At 34.5% G+C, this 12669-nt stretch overlaps 1 protein-coding gene across 4 annotated transcripts in view; it reads right to left on the reverse strand.

Moving 5' to 3' along the window:
- The window catches only part of BMP5 (bone morphogenetic protein 5), a 209531-nt gene that overhangs the window by 88410 nt on the left and 108452 nt on the right, over window positions 1-12669 (reverse strand). For all 4 annotated transcript variants that reach the window (XR_012478588.1, XR_012478589.1, XM_074237241.1 and 1 more), the window contains exon 3: window positions 672-820. Coding sequence is in view for 2 of the 4 variants with exons in the window: in XM_074237241.1 (XP_074093342.1) it covers window positions 672-820 (149 nt within the window). In the remaining 2 variants the exon portion in view is untranslated. The remainder of the gene's footprint in view (window positions 1-671; window positions 821-12669) is intronic.

A 12669-nucleotide genomic window follows, 5' to 3' on the forward strand; every position in this document is an offset into this window, starting at 1 on the left:
GTCAAGGAAATCAAGGTTACGTGACTCAACCAGGGTCACATAGGTACTATTAAGAGATCATTCTTAACATGGAAACTTGTGAAAGTATTATTTTTAAATTTACTGTTGATTAAATATTTGGATAATTGTTTTCTATAGTAATGTTTTTAAGCCTATGTATTTTATTTGTTCATTTAAAAATCTGGTTCTGAGAAAGCATCTAAAGGCTTCACTAGACTTGTCAAAAGATTCCATTTCACACGCTCACACATTCACACATTCACACATGCACACACACACACACACAGACACAGACGTTAATAACACTCAAGGCTTATATTTCATTATATTCTACATACTTTGAACCAAAACAAGCCAATAATAATAAAATATTTATATTTTAATGCAATTATATACACTTAACTTTCCTAGTTTACAAACAGTTAGTAAATTAGGAGCAAGGAAAAAATAATATACAGGAATGCTATCTTCCTCCAAGTTTCCTACTCTCACTGTCTCTCAATTGGGAAAAACCATTGAAAAGTTGCATCTTCACAGTTAAAATGAAATGAGAGTTGAGTGATATTCATCCCAGTGCTTCTTAATGCATGGGGTCACATTAGAGGACCTTCTAGATGTTTGCTAGATGACAAGGCAAATGCAATGAACAACATATGATTCTCACAGCTTACCATCCCCCATTTCTGCGCAGAGCTGCAAACCCAGATTGTTCTGTGGATTAATCACCCAATGATTGCTGGTCACAGTGATATCAAAGACCAGCCAGCCCACATAGAGAGCTGGGACCATTCTTGCATCTAACAGCAACAGGTCTGCATCCCTAATGAGAAAAAGAAGAAGGGGGAGAGGGAAGTGTGGAAAGTTAAAGGTTTCCATAAAGCTCATCATTTCCTATATATAAGTGAAAACATTTTAAAGGAGCTTCTTAAAATAACACAAATTAATTAGAGGAATAAAGAGCACCATTGACTCTAGGGATGCATAATGAGATACAGAGGCTTTAAAATTTCAGTTCAACCTAAATCTGGTCCAGATTAATAATCTCCGGAAGTCATTACCATCCTTCTCTCTTCACTTGTGAATGAGGATTGGCTCAGTGGTTTTAGTTTATTCTTTCTTTACTATGGGATCATAGATCTAGAGCCAGAAGGGACCCCAAATCTCATTAAGTCCTACCCCCTTATTGTGTAGAAGTGGAAACAGACTATGGACAGTGAAAGTTGTGACTAATCTAAGGGCATGAGTAAAAGAGCTAGATTTCAAATCCAGTATTGTGTCTACTGTATCACACTGAATAAAAGGGAGAGAGATGTCTCTTAAACTTTCTGGAATTTCATAAATAATGGAAAGGTCTGAATAGACTTGGAAATGAAACAAGTGCCTTGGTATTTGTATAATTCTTAATGGTAGCTCAAGTATTGGTGGGGTGTTCAATAGGGTATGGAGAAGGAAAGGAAAAGAGCATTTATTAAACTCCAATTGTATGCTAGACACTATGCTAAATGATAAATAAGTTATCACATATGTTACTTTATTTGTTTACACTAGTGATTCATTTCAGTGATTTTTAAGGGAAAAAGAATTTTCATTATTATACATAGCCTATAAAGAAAAGGAAAGAAAATAATAATGGTTCACAACTCTACAGTCTCCAAAATATATTCTTCACAGAAGCCCCTATGGGTAATGTAAAGCAAGTATTATAAACCTCATTGTACTGATAAGAATTTTGAGAATTGAAATGATTTGCCTAGGGTTACATTCAGGGTATGCTGGAGCCAGTTATGATTGCTAAAATTTCTATGTAGGCACTTACATATCAGAAATTGACAATCAGGCTTAATTATGTTTTTGCTGATTGTCTAGACTTAAGGAAACAATGAATAAAATGTTAATAATACATATTAAATTTACTGTTTACATTGTTTGCAAAAAAATTATACAATCTTTTTCAGAGTGTTATTAAGCATCTATTAGCACACCCTGCTCACAAGGAAAGTAAACTGTGTTTTCAGACATTTGAGGTTTGGCATTTGGGATTTGGACTCAAAGTTTTTCTGTTTCAAGTATTTCAACTTATTATATTTGATAGAGAATTGATCATACAGTCAAGAAGACATCTCTTCAAATCCTACCAACAACACATAATGACTGTGTGACCCTCAGCAAGTCACTTGACCTCTCAGTTAAATGTAGATCTGCATCAACAGAGCTTATTAACTAAAGTTCCCTATTATACTATCACAGTTCTAGTCTATTTCTCTCAAACATGGACACAAAATCATTCCTTTTCCATAGTGGCTTGTTTCCTTTCAAATTTTGGAAGGGAAGAGGTCATGTGAGATATATACAATATAGAATATACATATCTTGCATTATACCAAAAAGTCAATATTTTATGAAAGCTTATGTAGAAGATAACTAACATTATAGTAATGAAAAAAGGAACCAGGAAAGTGACATCTGGAGAAAATAAACAACATTTTTTTAAAGAAGTATGTGTGCAATATGTGTCTCCGTGTATAATGTTAAGGCAGTAAGAAAACTGCTATGTGTGCAGTTTCTGCATTTTTGTCTTCACTTCTAAGCTCTTAAAGACAAGTTTTATTGGGGGCTCTACATGCATTTACCCCTATTAATTGATTTTTCCTTTTCATTGAAACAAATATATAGTCCAGCAAAACAAATCAACACATTTACCACGTCTAAAATTTCATTCTACATCCCTAGTCCATCTCAAATCTATAAAGATGTTAGACTAGGTTCCAAGAATAAAGGAAGGTATGAATGTACAACAAAAAGAGTTTATATATCTAAGATAGACAGATAGATAGATAGATAGATAGATAGATAGATAGATAGATAGATATAGATGGAGAGAGAGAGGGAGCATAATTTTAACTACTGGTAAAAGGAGAAGACACACCCCACTTCCATAGAGGAGATAGCACATATAGCAAGTTTCAGGTTCAGGCCATTCTTGGTGGTTCAATAAGAATTCCAATTCTTTGTTTTTATTTCTGCATTTATTTATTTCATTTCATCCATATGCACATGCATTATAACCAAGTTACAAAATTTCCCTCCACCCTCCCTGCCTACCCTCTCCCCTCAGCAGGGAACTTTCAGGTTAGGATTTACATATATATTTTGATAAACATGGATACACATTAGTACTTTTTGGCATGAGAAATTAGGATAAAGGGAAAGGGACATAGAAGAGGTAATTTTTATAAAGTATTCATCAGATTTGGAAGGGTTGGTTGTGTTTTTATGTGTGTGTTTGTGTGTGTGTGTGTATGTGTGTGTATGTTTTGTTTTGTTTTACTTTTCTTCCTCTGGATGGAGATGATATGGTCCATAGCCAGTCAGATACAGTTGTCCCAGCTCTCCATTCTGCCAAGAGGAGCTGCTTCCATAAAGGCTGCTCATTTCATAATGTTGTTGATGTGTACATTATTCTCCAGGTTCTACTCCCCTCACTCAGCATCAGATACTGTAAGTCATTCTATGCTTTTCTGGAGTCTGGCTATTTATGTTTTCTTATAAAATAGTTTTCATGTACCATAACTCATTTAGCCAATCCTCAATTGATGGGAATCCCCTCAATTTCCAATTCTTTGCCACCTCAAATAAGAGCTGCTATGAATATTTTGGAACATGTAGGACTTTCCCCTTTTTATATAACTTCTTCTGGATATAGACCTTTAATTGGAATTTCTGGGTCAAAGGGTATGAACAGTTTTATCCCTCTTTGGGCATAGTTCCATATTTCTCTCCAAAAGAATGCCAATTCTGATATCATTAGAAAGGTGCTTTCCTTCATAGTAGTGTTATTGCCATTGCCTAATTGTTCTCCTGTTCATTTCATTTGGCCTTCACTCCTATTCACTGAATTAGTCTAAAAACTGTGAATATTTATTCTAGAAGGAAGGATGTGAGAAAAGTCTATTCTGTGGAAAGGGGATTTTACTCTTCTTTTTTTTTCCTTCAGCTTGGTACCTGAATGAACAGGAAGCTACAAAGAGGAAAATTCTGATTTGTTTTTAGTGGGGAAATACTTCCTAACTTGAGATATACAAATATGTATTGGGATGTATTGGGATATAGTAAACTTAATCATTGATAAGGTCTTTAAGACAAAGGTGAGTGCTCCTTTTGTGGATGTTTGTTATATGTAGAATTCATAAATTGGGTGTAGGTTAAGCTAAAGCCTTTCTGACTAAAGTGTGATGATGATGGAACACCTATAATACACAATATATTCTGATAAGCACTGGAGAAAATAATAAAATGTTAAGGATAGTTGTTTTGAAGTTTCTTTGCTATTGGCTAAGTATGAATTCCTTATAAGAAGAATAAAACTTATTTCTTAAATATTGAAATATGATGTGGCAGTCAATACTGTTGACTCTAATTTGTCACTCTTACTGAACAATTGAAACAAAGATAGAGGTGGTTTCCCCCAGTCAGCCCATTATTGTTAATTCCTGCATTTGCTTTATGGTTTAAAGTCAATCAATATAATGTGCATCAAAATAAACTCAAACAATTTAGGTCTTTAACTTCATCCTGTCAAAAATTTATAATTAGAAAACTTATGGACAAAAGAATTCACAGTATACTTTGTGATATTCAGAATGTGGAGGGACATTCAATTTCACTGTGTACTTCTTCCTCCCAACTTCTATTTTACAGATGAAAAAAGGAGGTCCAGGAAGGAGAAGACACTTGCACATATAGAGGATAAGAAAGGAAGTGAAAAATATATAAGGTAATAGTATAAATTAACTGTGACAATATTGAAATTTACTGTTTCAGTTCTAGGAAATGGAATATTGTTTTCTCTCCTTCCTCTGTTCCCCATTCATTCACATGATTATATATGTATATATATATATATATATATATATGCATATATATATACATATATATATATATATATATATATATATATATATTTGCTTCTAGAGAATTTTCCAATAGAATAGAAGAAGTATGTTCATGGTCAGGGCTATTTCATTTCTGGTACTTGCACTTTATATAGTACTTATACATAAGATTGTTCAATAAATAAATTCTTATTGGATTGAGTTGAACCAGGAAATTTTTCAAAATTGTTGGTGATACGTGAGCTGTGGATTGATTTTAAAAAAAGCTCTGTAATTAGTAGGATTTGACTTCTTGTTTCATGTCTGTTTCTTGCCTGATTCTGTGACCCTTAGCAAGTCATTAAACATACACTTGTTCAGTACTGGAAGTAGGACAGCAGCAAGTCCCACCTGAGCAAATCAGCAAGAGCTTCTGAGCCCGGAATGTGGAGTAGGAAAATATGAACTCCAGGACCTGTTGTGGGCCTTGGTATAGCCAGGGGATCCAATAAAATCTAAATCCAAGAGCTATTCATGGTTCTGGTGTAGCCCCAGGCAGGTAAGCATCTTCCAAGAGCTGGACCTCCACATACTGCAACATAACCCAAAGTAGACAGACAAACTCCAGAAGTCAGACAGTCAAATGCTTCAATATATCCCTGGGGAAATCCAGAAACACCCCAGCAGTACATGCCAGATACAACCCCTAAGGTTCTTAGTTCAGTACCAGGTAAGTTATACTTCTGACTTCCAGCAAAACCAGTCACCCCATCATCACACCATCTCAACATAGAACCATATGCAAGGGTCCCCTGTGGATCTCAGAGTAACATCAGCACAGCACCAGATAAACAGTCAGGGCCTGCAGTCACTGGCACAAGAAATGTGAGGCAATGTCTTCGCACTCTTGAGGCAGAGTTCATAATTAAAAGAAAGTTTAAAAAGCCCAAACAATATGAGCAGAAAACCACAAAAAATAATCTGACCACAGACAGTTATTACAGTGACAGAGAAAACCAAGACACAAGTTCCAGAGAGGACAATATAGATAAACACTTATGGACAAAACCCCAAAGAAAAAATGGGAAGTGAACTCAAGCACAAAACGAATTCATGGAAGAACTCAAAAACAAGCTTAAAAATCACATGAGAGAGAGAGAAGAAAAAATGGTAAAAGAAATGAGAGTGATGAAAGAGAATTATGAAAAAAAGCATCAACAACTTGGAAAACTGCTTAAAAAGTAGAATTGGCCAAATGGAAATGGAAATATAAAAATTCACTGAAGTAAACAATTCCTTTTAGAACAATATTAGCCCAAAAGAAAAGAAAAGAAAAAAAGCCAATTGAGGAAAACACCTAAAAGTTACAGTTGGGTGAATGGATGTTAATTACTCTATGAGACATCAAATATCAATCAAAAAACATTAAAAGAACAAAAGCCTGGAAGAAAAATTAACATACCTCATGGGAAAAACAACTGAGCTGGAAAATAGATTTAGGATAAATAATATGAGAATCATTGTACTCCCCAAAAGTCATAAACAAGAGGAGTACCATTTTACAAGAAATTATCAAGGAAACATGCCCTGATAACCTGGAACCACAGGTCAAAATAGGCTGATCACCTCAGGAGAGAGATACCAAAATAAAACACCAAGGAACATTATTGCCAAAAACATCAAGAAAAATATTATAAGAGACCAAAAAGAAATAATTCAAATATAAAAGAATCAGGATTACACAGGACTTCTCAGCAATAATATTAAAAGATGGGGTCATGGAATACAATATTCTGGAAGACAAAAAGAACTCAGTGTCCAACCAAGAATCACTTATCCAGCAAAATTAAGTATAATCCATCAAGGGAAATAATGGTCATTTATTAAAATAGAAGTATTTCAAACTTTCATAAGAAGAATAGAATTAAACCAAAATTATGACTTCTAATATCTAAACCTAAGAGAAGCATAAACAGGTTAAAAAAAAGAAAAGAAAACATATGGGATTCATTAGAGTTTATAATCCTAAACAGGAAAAAGATACTTATAATTCTTTAAAAAATATATATCACTAAAGTACAGTTAGGAGCACTATACCTAGACAGAAAATCCAGTTATAATGTGGAATCGAAGGAATGACATAAAAAAATTAAAGGATAAGAGAAAGGAGTTCATTGAATGCAGAAGGAAGGGAGAGGTAAAATGGGGTAAATTACTACATAAGAAGAGACACAAAAAACCTATTAAGGATGGAAGTGTTGTCAATGAGCATTGTTTGAGCCTTACTCTCCTCAATATACACTCAAAGAGAGAATAATATACATGATCAATTGAATGTAAAAATCTATCTTACCTAACAGTAAAGCAGGAGAGGAGAAATTTAAGTAAAGGTTGGGGGGAGGGCCTGACAGAAGAGGGAGCAGCCTAGAAGAAGTGGTAAATGGAAGCAAAACATTGATGAAGAGCAAGATGTTGAAAGGACAAAGAGTAAGAAGAAAAGATTAGAAGAAATTCAAAGGTAGTAATCATTACAGTGGATATGAATGGGATGAACTCTCCCACACAATGGAAGCAAATATCAGAGTGGATCACAAACAAAAATTCTACTATATGCTTCAGAAGAAGTAAAAAAAATAAATCTAAAGTACCCCAGGAGTAGTACTCCTGACATCAAGTAAAATAAAAGCAAAAGCAGACCTCTTTTAAAGAGATGACAGAAAATCACATCTTGCTAAAAGTTAATATAGATAATGAAGCAATATCAATACTATGTCTCCGGGAAAGGCCTCATTTCTCAAATATATAGAAATATGAATTGAATTTATAGGAATAGAAGTCATTCCCCCATTGATAAATGTCCAAAGGACATGAATAGACAGTTGTCAGATGAAGGAAATTAATATTATCTATATGCATATGACGAAATGCTCTAAATCAGCCTTAATTAGAGAAATGTAAATTAAAACAACTCTGAGGTGTCACCTCAACCCTATCAGATTGATTAATATGATCAAAAAAACTGAAAATGGTAAACATTGGAGAGGAATTGGGAAAATCAGGACATTAATGCATTGTTGTTGGAGGTGTGAACTAATTCAACCATTGTAGAGAACAGTTTTAAAATATGTATAAAGGATGACCAAACTGCATGCTCTTTGTTTTAGTAATACCACTACTAGATTTGTATCACACAGAAATCATAAAAAAGTGGAAATGATCTACATATGCAAAATTATTTATAGCTGATTTTTTTGTGGTGTTAAAATCACGGAAATTGAGCTGATGCTTATCAGTTGGGAAATGGTTGAATGGACTGTGAAACATGAATATAATGGATTATTAGTGTGGAGTATGAAATGATAAACAGGTAGATTTCAAAAAAAACTGGAAAGACTTATATGAACTGATGCAAAGTGAAATGAGAAGACTTCTGTCCAAGATGGTGGAGAGAAGACAGACACTGAGCTAAGTTCTCCTGGTTTCCCCTCAGAAATAGTATGAAAGAAACCTGTTAACAGAAATCCTATGGACAAAATTCAGAAATAGAAACTAGGAGAGGAACATCTACCAAAAGGTCTGTCTCCTGGGACCATAGTGGGGGGGGGGGGTGCTGAATCTGGACTAACCTAAGATCAGCTATGGAGACATTGACTGTAGGAGCCAGGGTCCAAGGCCACTGAGGCTTTGGTCATGGAAGCAGAAGTCTGGGGATCATCAGCCCAGAAAACTACAGAGTGCTGCTGGACAAAGATCCACTCAGCTGCAGGCACAAGCTCCCTACTTTCACCTGTGTCCTTTTTCCAGAGCAAAGAGAGTAACACCCCCCACCCCCAGAAAAATGCAGATTAAAACTACCCAGACTCAGGGATGTGAAACTGAGCTCCCTCAGCTGAAAGGGAGATTAACATTTTTGCCCCAGGGCATAGTCCACATTGAACAAGGATAATTCAGAACCTCCTGGCTCCCTTCACCCTCTCCTGGTTTATGGAGAGGGCCTCCAATCAAAGCCACAGACATTCCAAAAAAAGCAACCAGCAGCCCCTACTGGCCTGCCCACTTGGAATTACTAAACTAAGTGAACAAAATTTCTAGGGATTTCAAAATCATACTTCTGTGAACCAGTCCCTCCCCAAACACAAGATCCTAGGAAAATGAAGAAATCTCAGTTGAAAGTGGGGAAGGGGTCCATAGAAAACTACCCAGAATAAAAAACACTGACTCAGAGAGAGCTAGAAATTCTGAGAATTTGAACTGGTCACGAGTCCACAAGGCTGCCCAGAAGAATTCAGGAAGGAGTATAAAAATCAATTGGGTAAATTTGGAAAAGAAACTCAAGAAAAAATTAGCACTTTGCAAGAGGAAAATTAACATCTTGCAACAAGAAAACAAATCCTTGAAAAAATACAATTAGATAAATACAAAAAGAAAATAATTCTCAAATCTTCAATTGCAGAAAAAACAGAAAATAATTCTCTCAAAACTACAATTGGGCAAATGGAAAACTCCTTCAAAAATTGAATTGACCAATTGTAAAAGGTTGCAAAATGTAAATGAAGAAAATTCTTCTCTAAAAATATGGCATCTGTGGAAATTAATGACATCATAAGACAACAAGAATCTGTTAAACAAAACCAAAAAAAAATCAAAAAATAGAAAAAATTCAAAATACCTCATCAGCAAAGCCACTGACCTCGAAAATAGAATGAAGAGAGACAATCTAAGAAACAAATGTAACTGAAACCACTGAAGAGAAAAAAAAGCCTGAACTTAATATTATAGGATTTAGTGATTGAAAACTGCCTTAATATCATGCAACCAGAGCACAAAATAGTTATTGAAAGAATACATCCATCCCCTCTGGAAAGAGATCCTAAAATGACAACACCAAGGAATGTTGTGGCCAAATTCCATAACTATCAGATAAAAGAGAAAATCCTGTAAGCAGCCAGAAAGAAACAATTTAGATACCAAGGAGTCACAGTAAGGAGTACAAATTAATGTTGATTGCATCAACATTATGGGATCCAATGGCCTGGAATGAGATATTCCAAAGAGCAAGGAGCTTGGAATTCAGTCAAGAATCTATTATCTGGCAAAACTGAGTCTTCTCTTCCAGGAAAAAAGATGAACATTTAACAAAATAGGAGACTTCCATCTTTTCCATATGAAAAGACAGGGACTTAAGAGACAGGTGAAAAGATTTTAAAAAATGTAAAGAAAAAAACTGCTATCCAATGAGATGAAAATGGAACTATCCCCACCTGGGAGAAAGATTCTCATAACTCGCAAGAATTATAAACCTATTAGAGATAATATACTTAGCCAGAAGAGATAGACACTCATGACTTATCCATGACTCTGATGAGTGATTTAAAAACAAAATCTCCTTAAAAGGGGGGACACTGGGGGCAGCTATGTGGTGTAGTGAATAGAGCACTGGCCCTGCAGTCAGGAGGAACTGAGTTCAAATCCAGCCTCAGACACTGAATAATTACCTAGTTGTGTAACCTTGGGCAAGTCACTTAACTGCATTGCCTTACAAAAAGAAAACCTAAAGAAAGGGGGGGACACTAAAGAGATGCAAGAATGGAGGAGATTTAATAGGGTGAATCATATTACATAAAGAGGTACAAAGGACCTATTGCAATAGAGGGGAAGAAAGGAGGAGCTGAGACAACCCGAATCTTACTCTCATAAGCTTAGGCCTAAAGTTAACATACACATACTCTCACATTGAGAAACCTATCTTAATTTTCAAGTATAAAAAGGAGAAAGGTGGGGAGGATGGGGGATAGGAGAAGATGAACTAACAGAAGGAAGAAGGGGCAAAGGGAAAGAGGAAAGAAAGGGGAGGGGATTGGATACAAGGGAGCAGATATACTGAAGGTGGTGGTATTCAGAAACAAAATACTGGGGTATATGAATATAGCAAAAAAGGGAAAAATATAAAGAGAAGGAAGATATCATGGAAGGCAATAAAGAGTTCATAATCATGAATTTTAATGTGAATGGGATGAACTCTCCCTTAAAACATAAGCATATAATTGAGTGGATTAAAAACCAGAATCCTACAATATGCTGCTTACAAAAAAAATTCATTTGAAGCAGAGAAATACATATAAAGAAAAGACAAAAGGTTGAAGCAAAACATATTTTGCTACAGTTGAAATGAAAAAAAGCAGGGGTAGCATTCCTTATCTCAGACAAAGCAGTTGCAAAAATAGATAACATTAAAAGACATAAGGAAAGAAACTATATCATCCTACAAGATACCATAGATAAGGAAGCAATTGCAATACTAAATATGTATGTATACACCAAGTGGTATAGCATCCAGATTTTTAGAGAAGTTGAGTGAGTTACAGAATGATATATACAGAAAAACTCTACTGGTAAGATACCTCATTCTCCCAATCTCAGACTGATATAAATCTAAACATAAAAAAAAAAAAAAACAAGAAGGAAATTAAGGAGGTAAATAGAATGTTAGATAGACCTTGGGAGAAAGGTGAATGGGGATAGAAAGAAAATATCCTTTTTTTTTACTGGAGAACATGACACTTACCAAAAAATTGACCATGTACTAGACCATAAAAACTTAATAATCAAATTCAGAAAGGCAGGAATAGTGAATATATCTTTGTCAGATAATAATGCAATAAAAATCACATGCCATAATGTGCCAGGAAAAGATAGGCCTAAAACTAATTGGAAACTAATTTAAAGAATGAGTGGAGGGGCAGCTAGGTGGCGTAGTGAATAAAGCACCGGCCCTGGAGTCAGGAGTACCTGGGTTCAAATCTGGTCTCAGACACTTAATAATTACCTAGCTGTGTGGCCTTGGGCAAGCCACTTAACTCCATTTGCCTTGCAAAAAAAAAAAAACCTAAAAAAAAAGAATGAGTGGAAAAGAACAGCAAATTATGGAAAGAATCAATGATTTCATCCTAGAAAATAATAGTAATAATGAGACAATATACCAAAATTTATGGGATACAACCAAGGCAGTTGTTAAGGGATATGTCTTTAAATGATTATATGAATAAATTGTAGAAAGTATAAATCAATGAATTGTACATGCAACTAAAAATTAGAGAACAAACAAATTAAAAATGCCAATCAAATACCAAATTAGAAATTCTAAAACTTAAAGGATACATTAATAAAATCAAAAGCAATAAAACTAAAGAATTAATAAATTTAAGCAAGAGTTGGTTTTATTAAAAAGAAACAATAAAATTGATAAACCTCTGGTTAATTTGATTTAAAAAAGAAAGTAGAAAACCAAATTACCAGTATCATAAATGAATAAGGTGAACTCACAACCAATGAGGAGGAAATTAAAGTAACAATGCAGAAATACTTTTCCCAAATCTATGCTAATAAATTTGATAATCTAACTGAAATGGATGAACACACAAAAATATAAGTTACCCAGTTAAAATGACTTTAAATATTTAAATTACCCTATCTCAGAAAAAGAAATTCAACAAGCCATTTTTGAACTCCCTGAGAAAAAATCTCCAGAGCCAGATGGATTCAAAAATGAATTCTATCAAACATTTAAGTAAAAATTGTTTCCAATTATTTATAAACTCCTTAGCAAAATAGGTGAGGATGGAACTCTGCCTAACTCTTTCCATGTCACCAATATGGCACTGATACCTAAATCAGGAAGAGTCAAACAGAGAAGGAAAATTACAGAACCTATCTCCCTGATAAATATAGATGCAAAAATCTTAAATAAAATCTTAGCAAAATGACTACAACAAGTTATCACTAGGATAATATATTATGA

Source organism: Macrotis lagotis, chromosome 5 (assembly GCF_037893015.1).
Source record: "Macrotis lagotis isolate mMagLag1 chromosome 5, bilby.v1.9.chrom.fasta, whole genome shotgun sequence".
Lineage (NCBI taxonomy): Eukaryota > Metazoa > Chordata > Mammalia > Peramelemorphia > Peramelidae > Macrotis > Macrotis lagotis.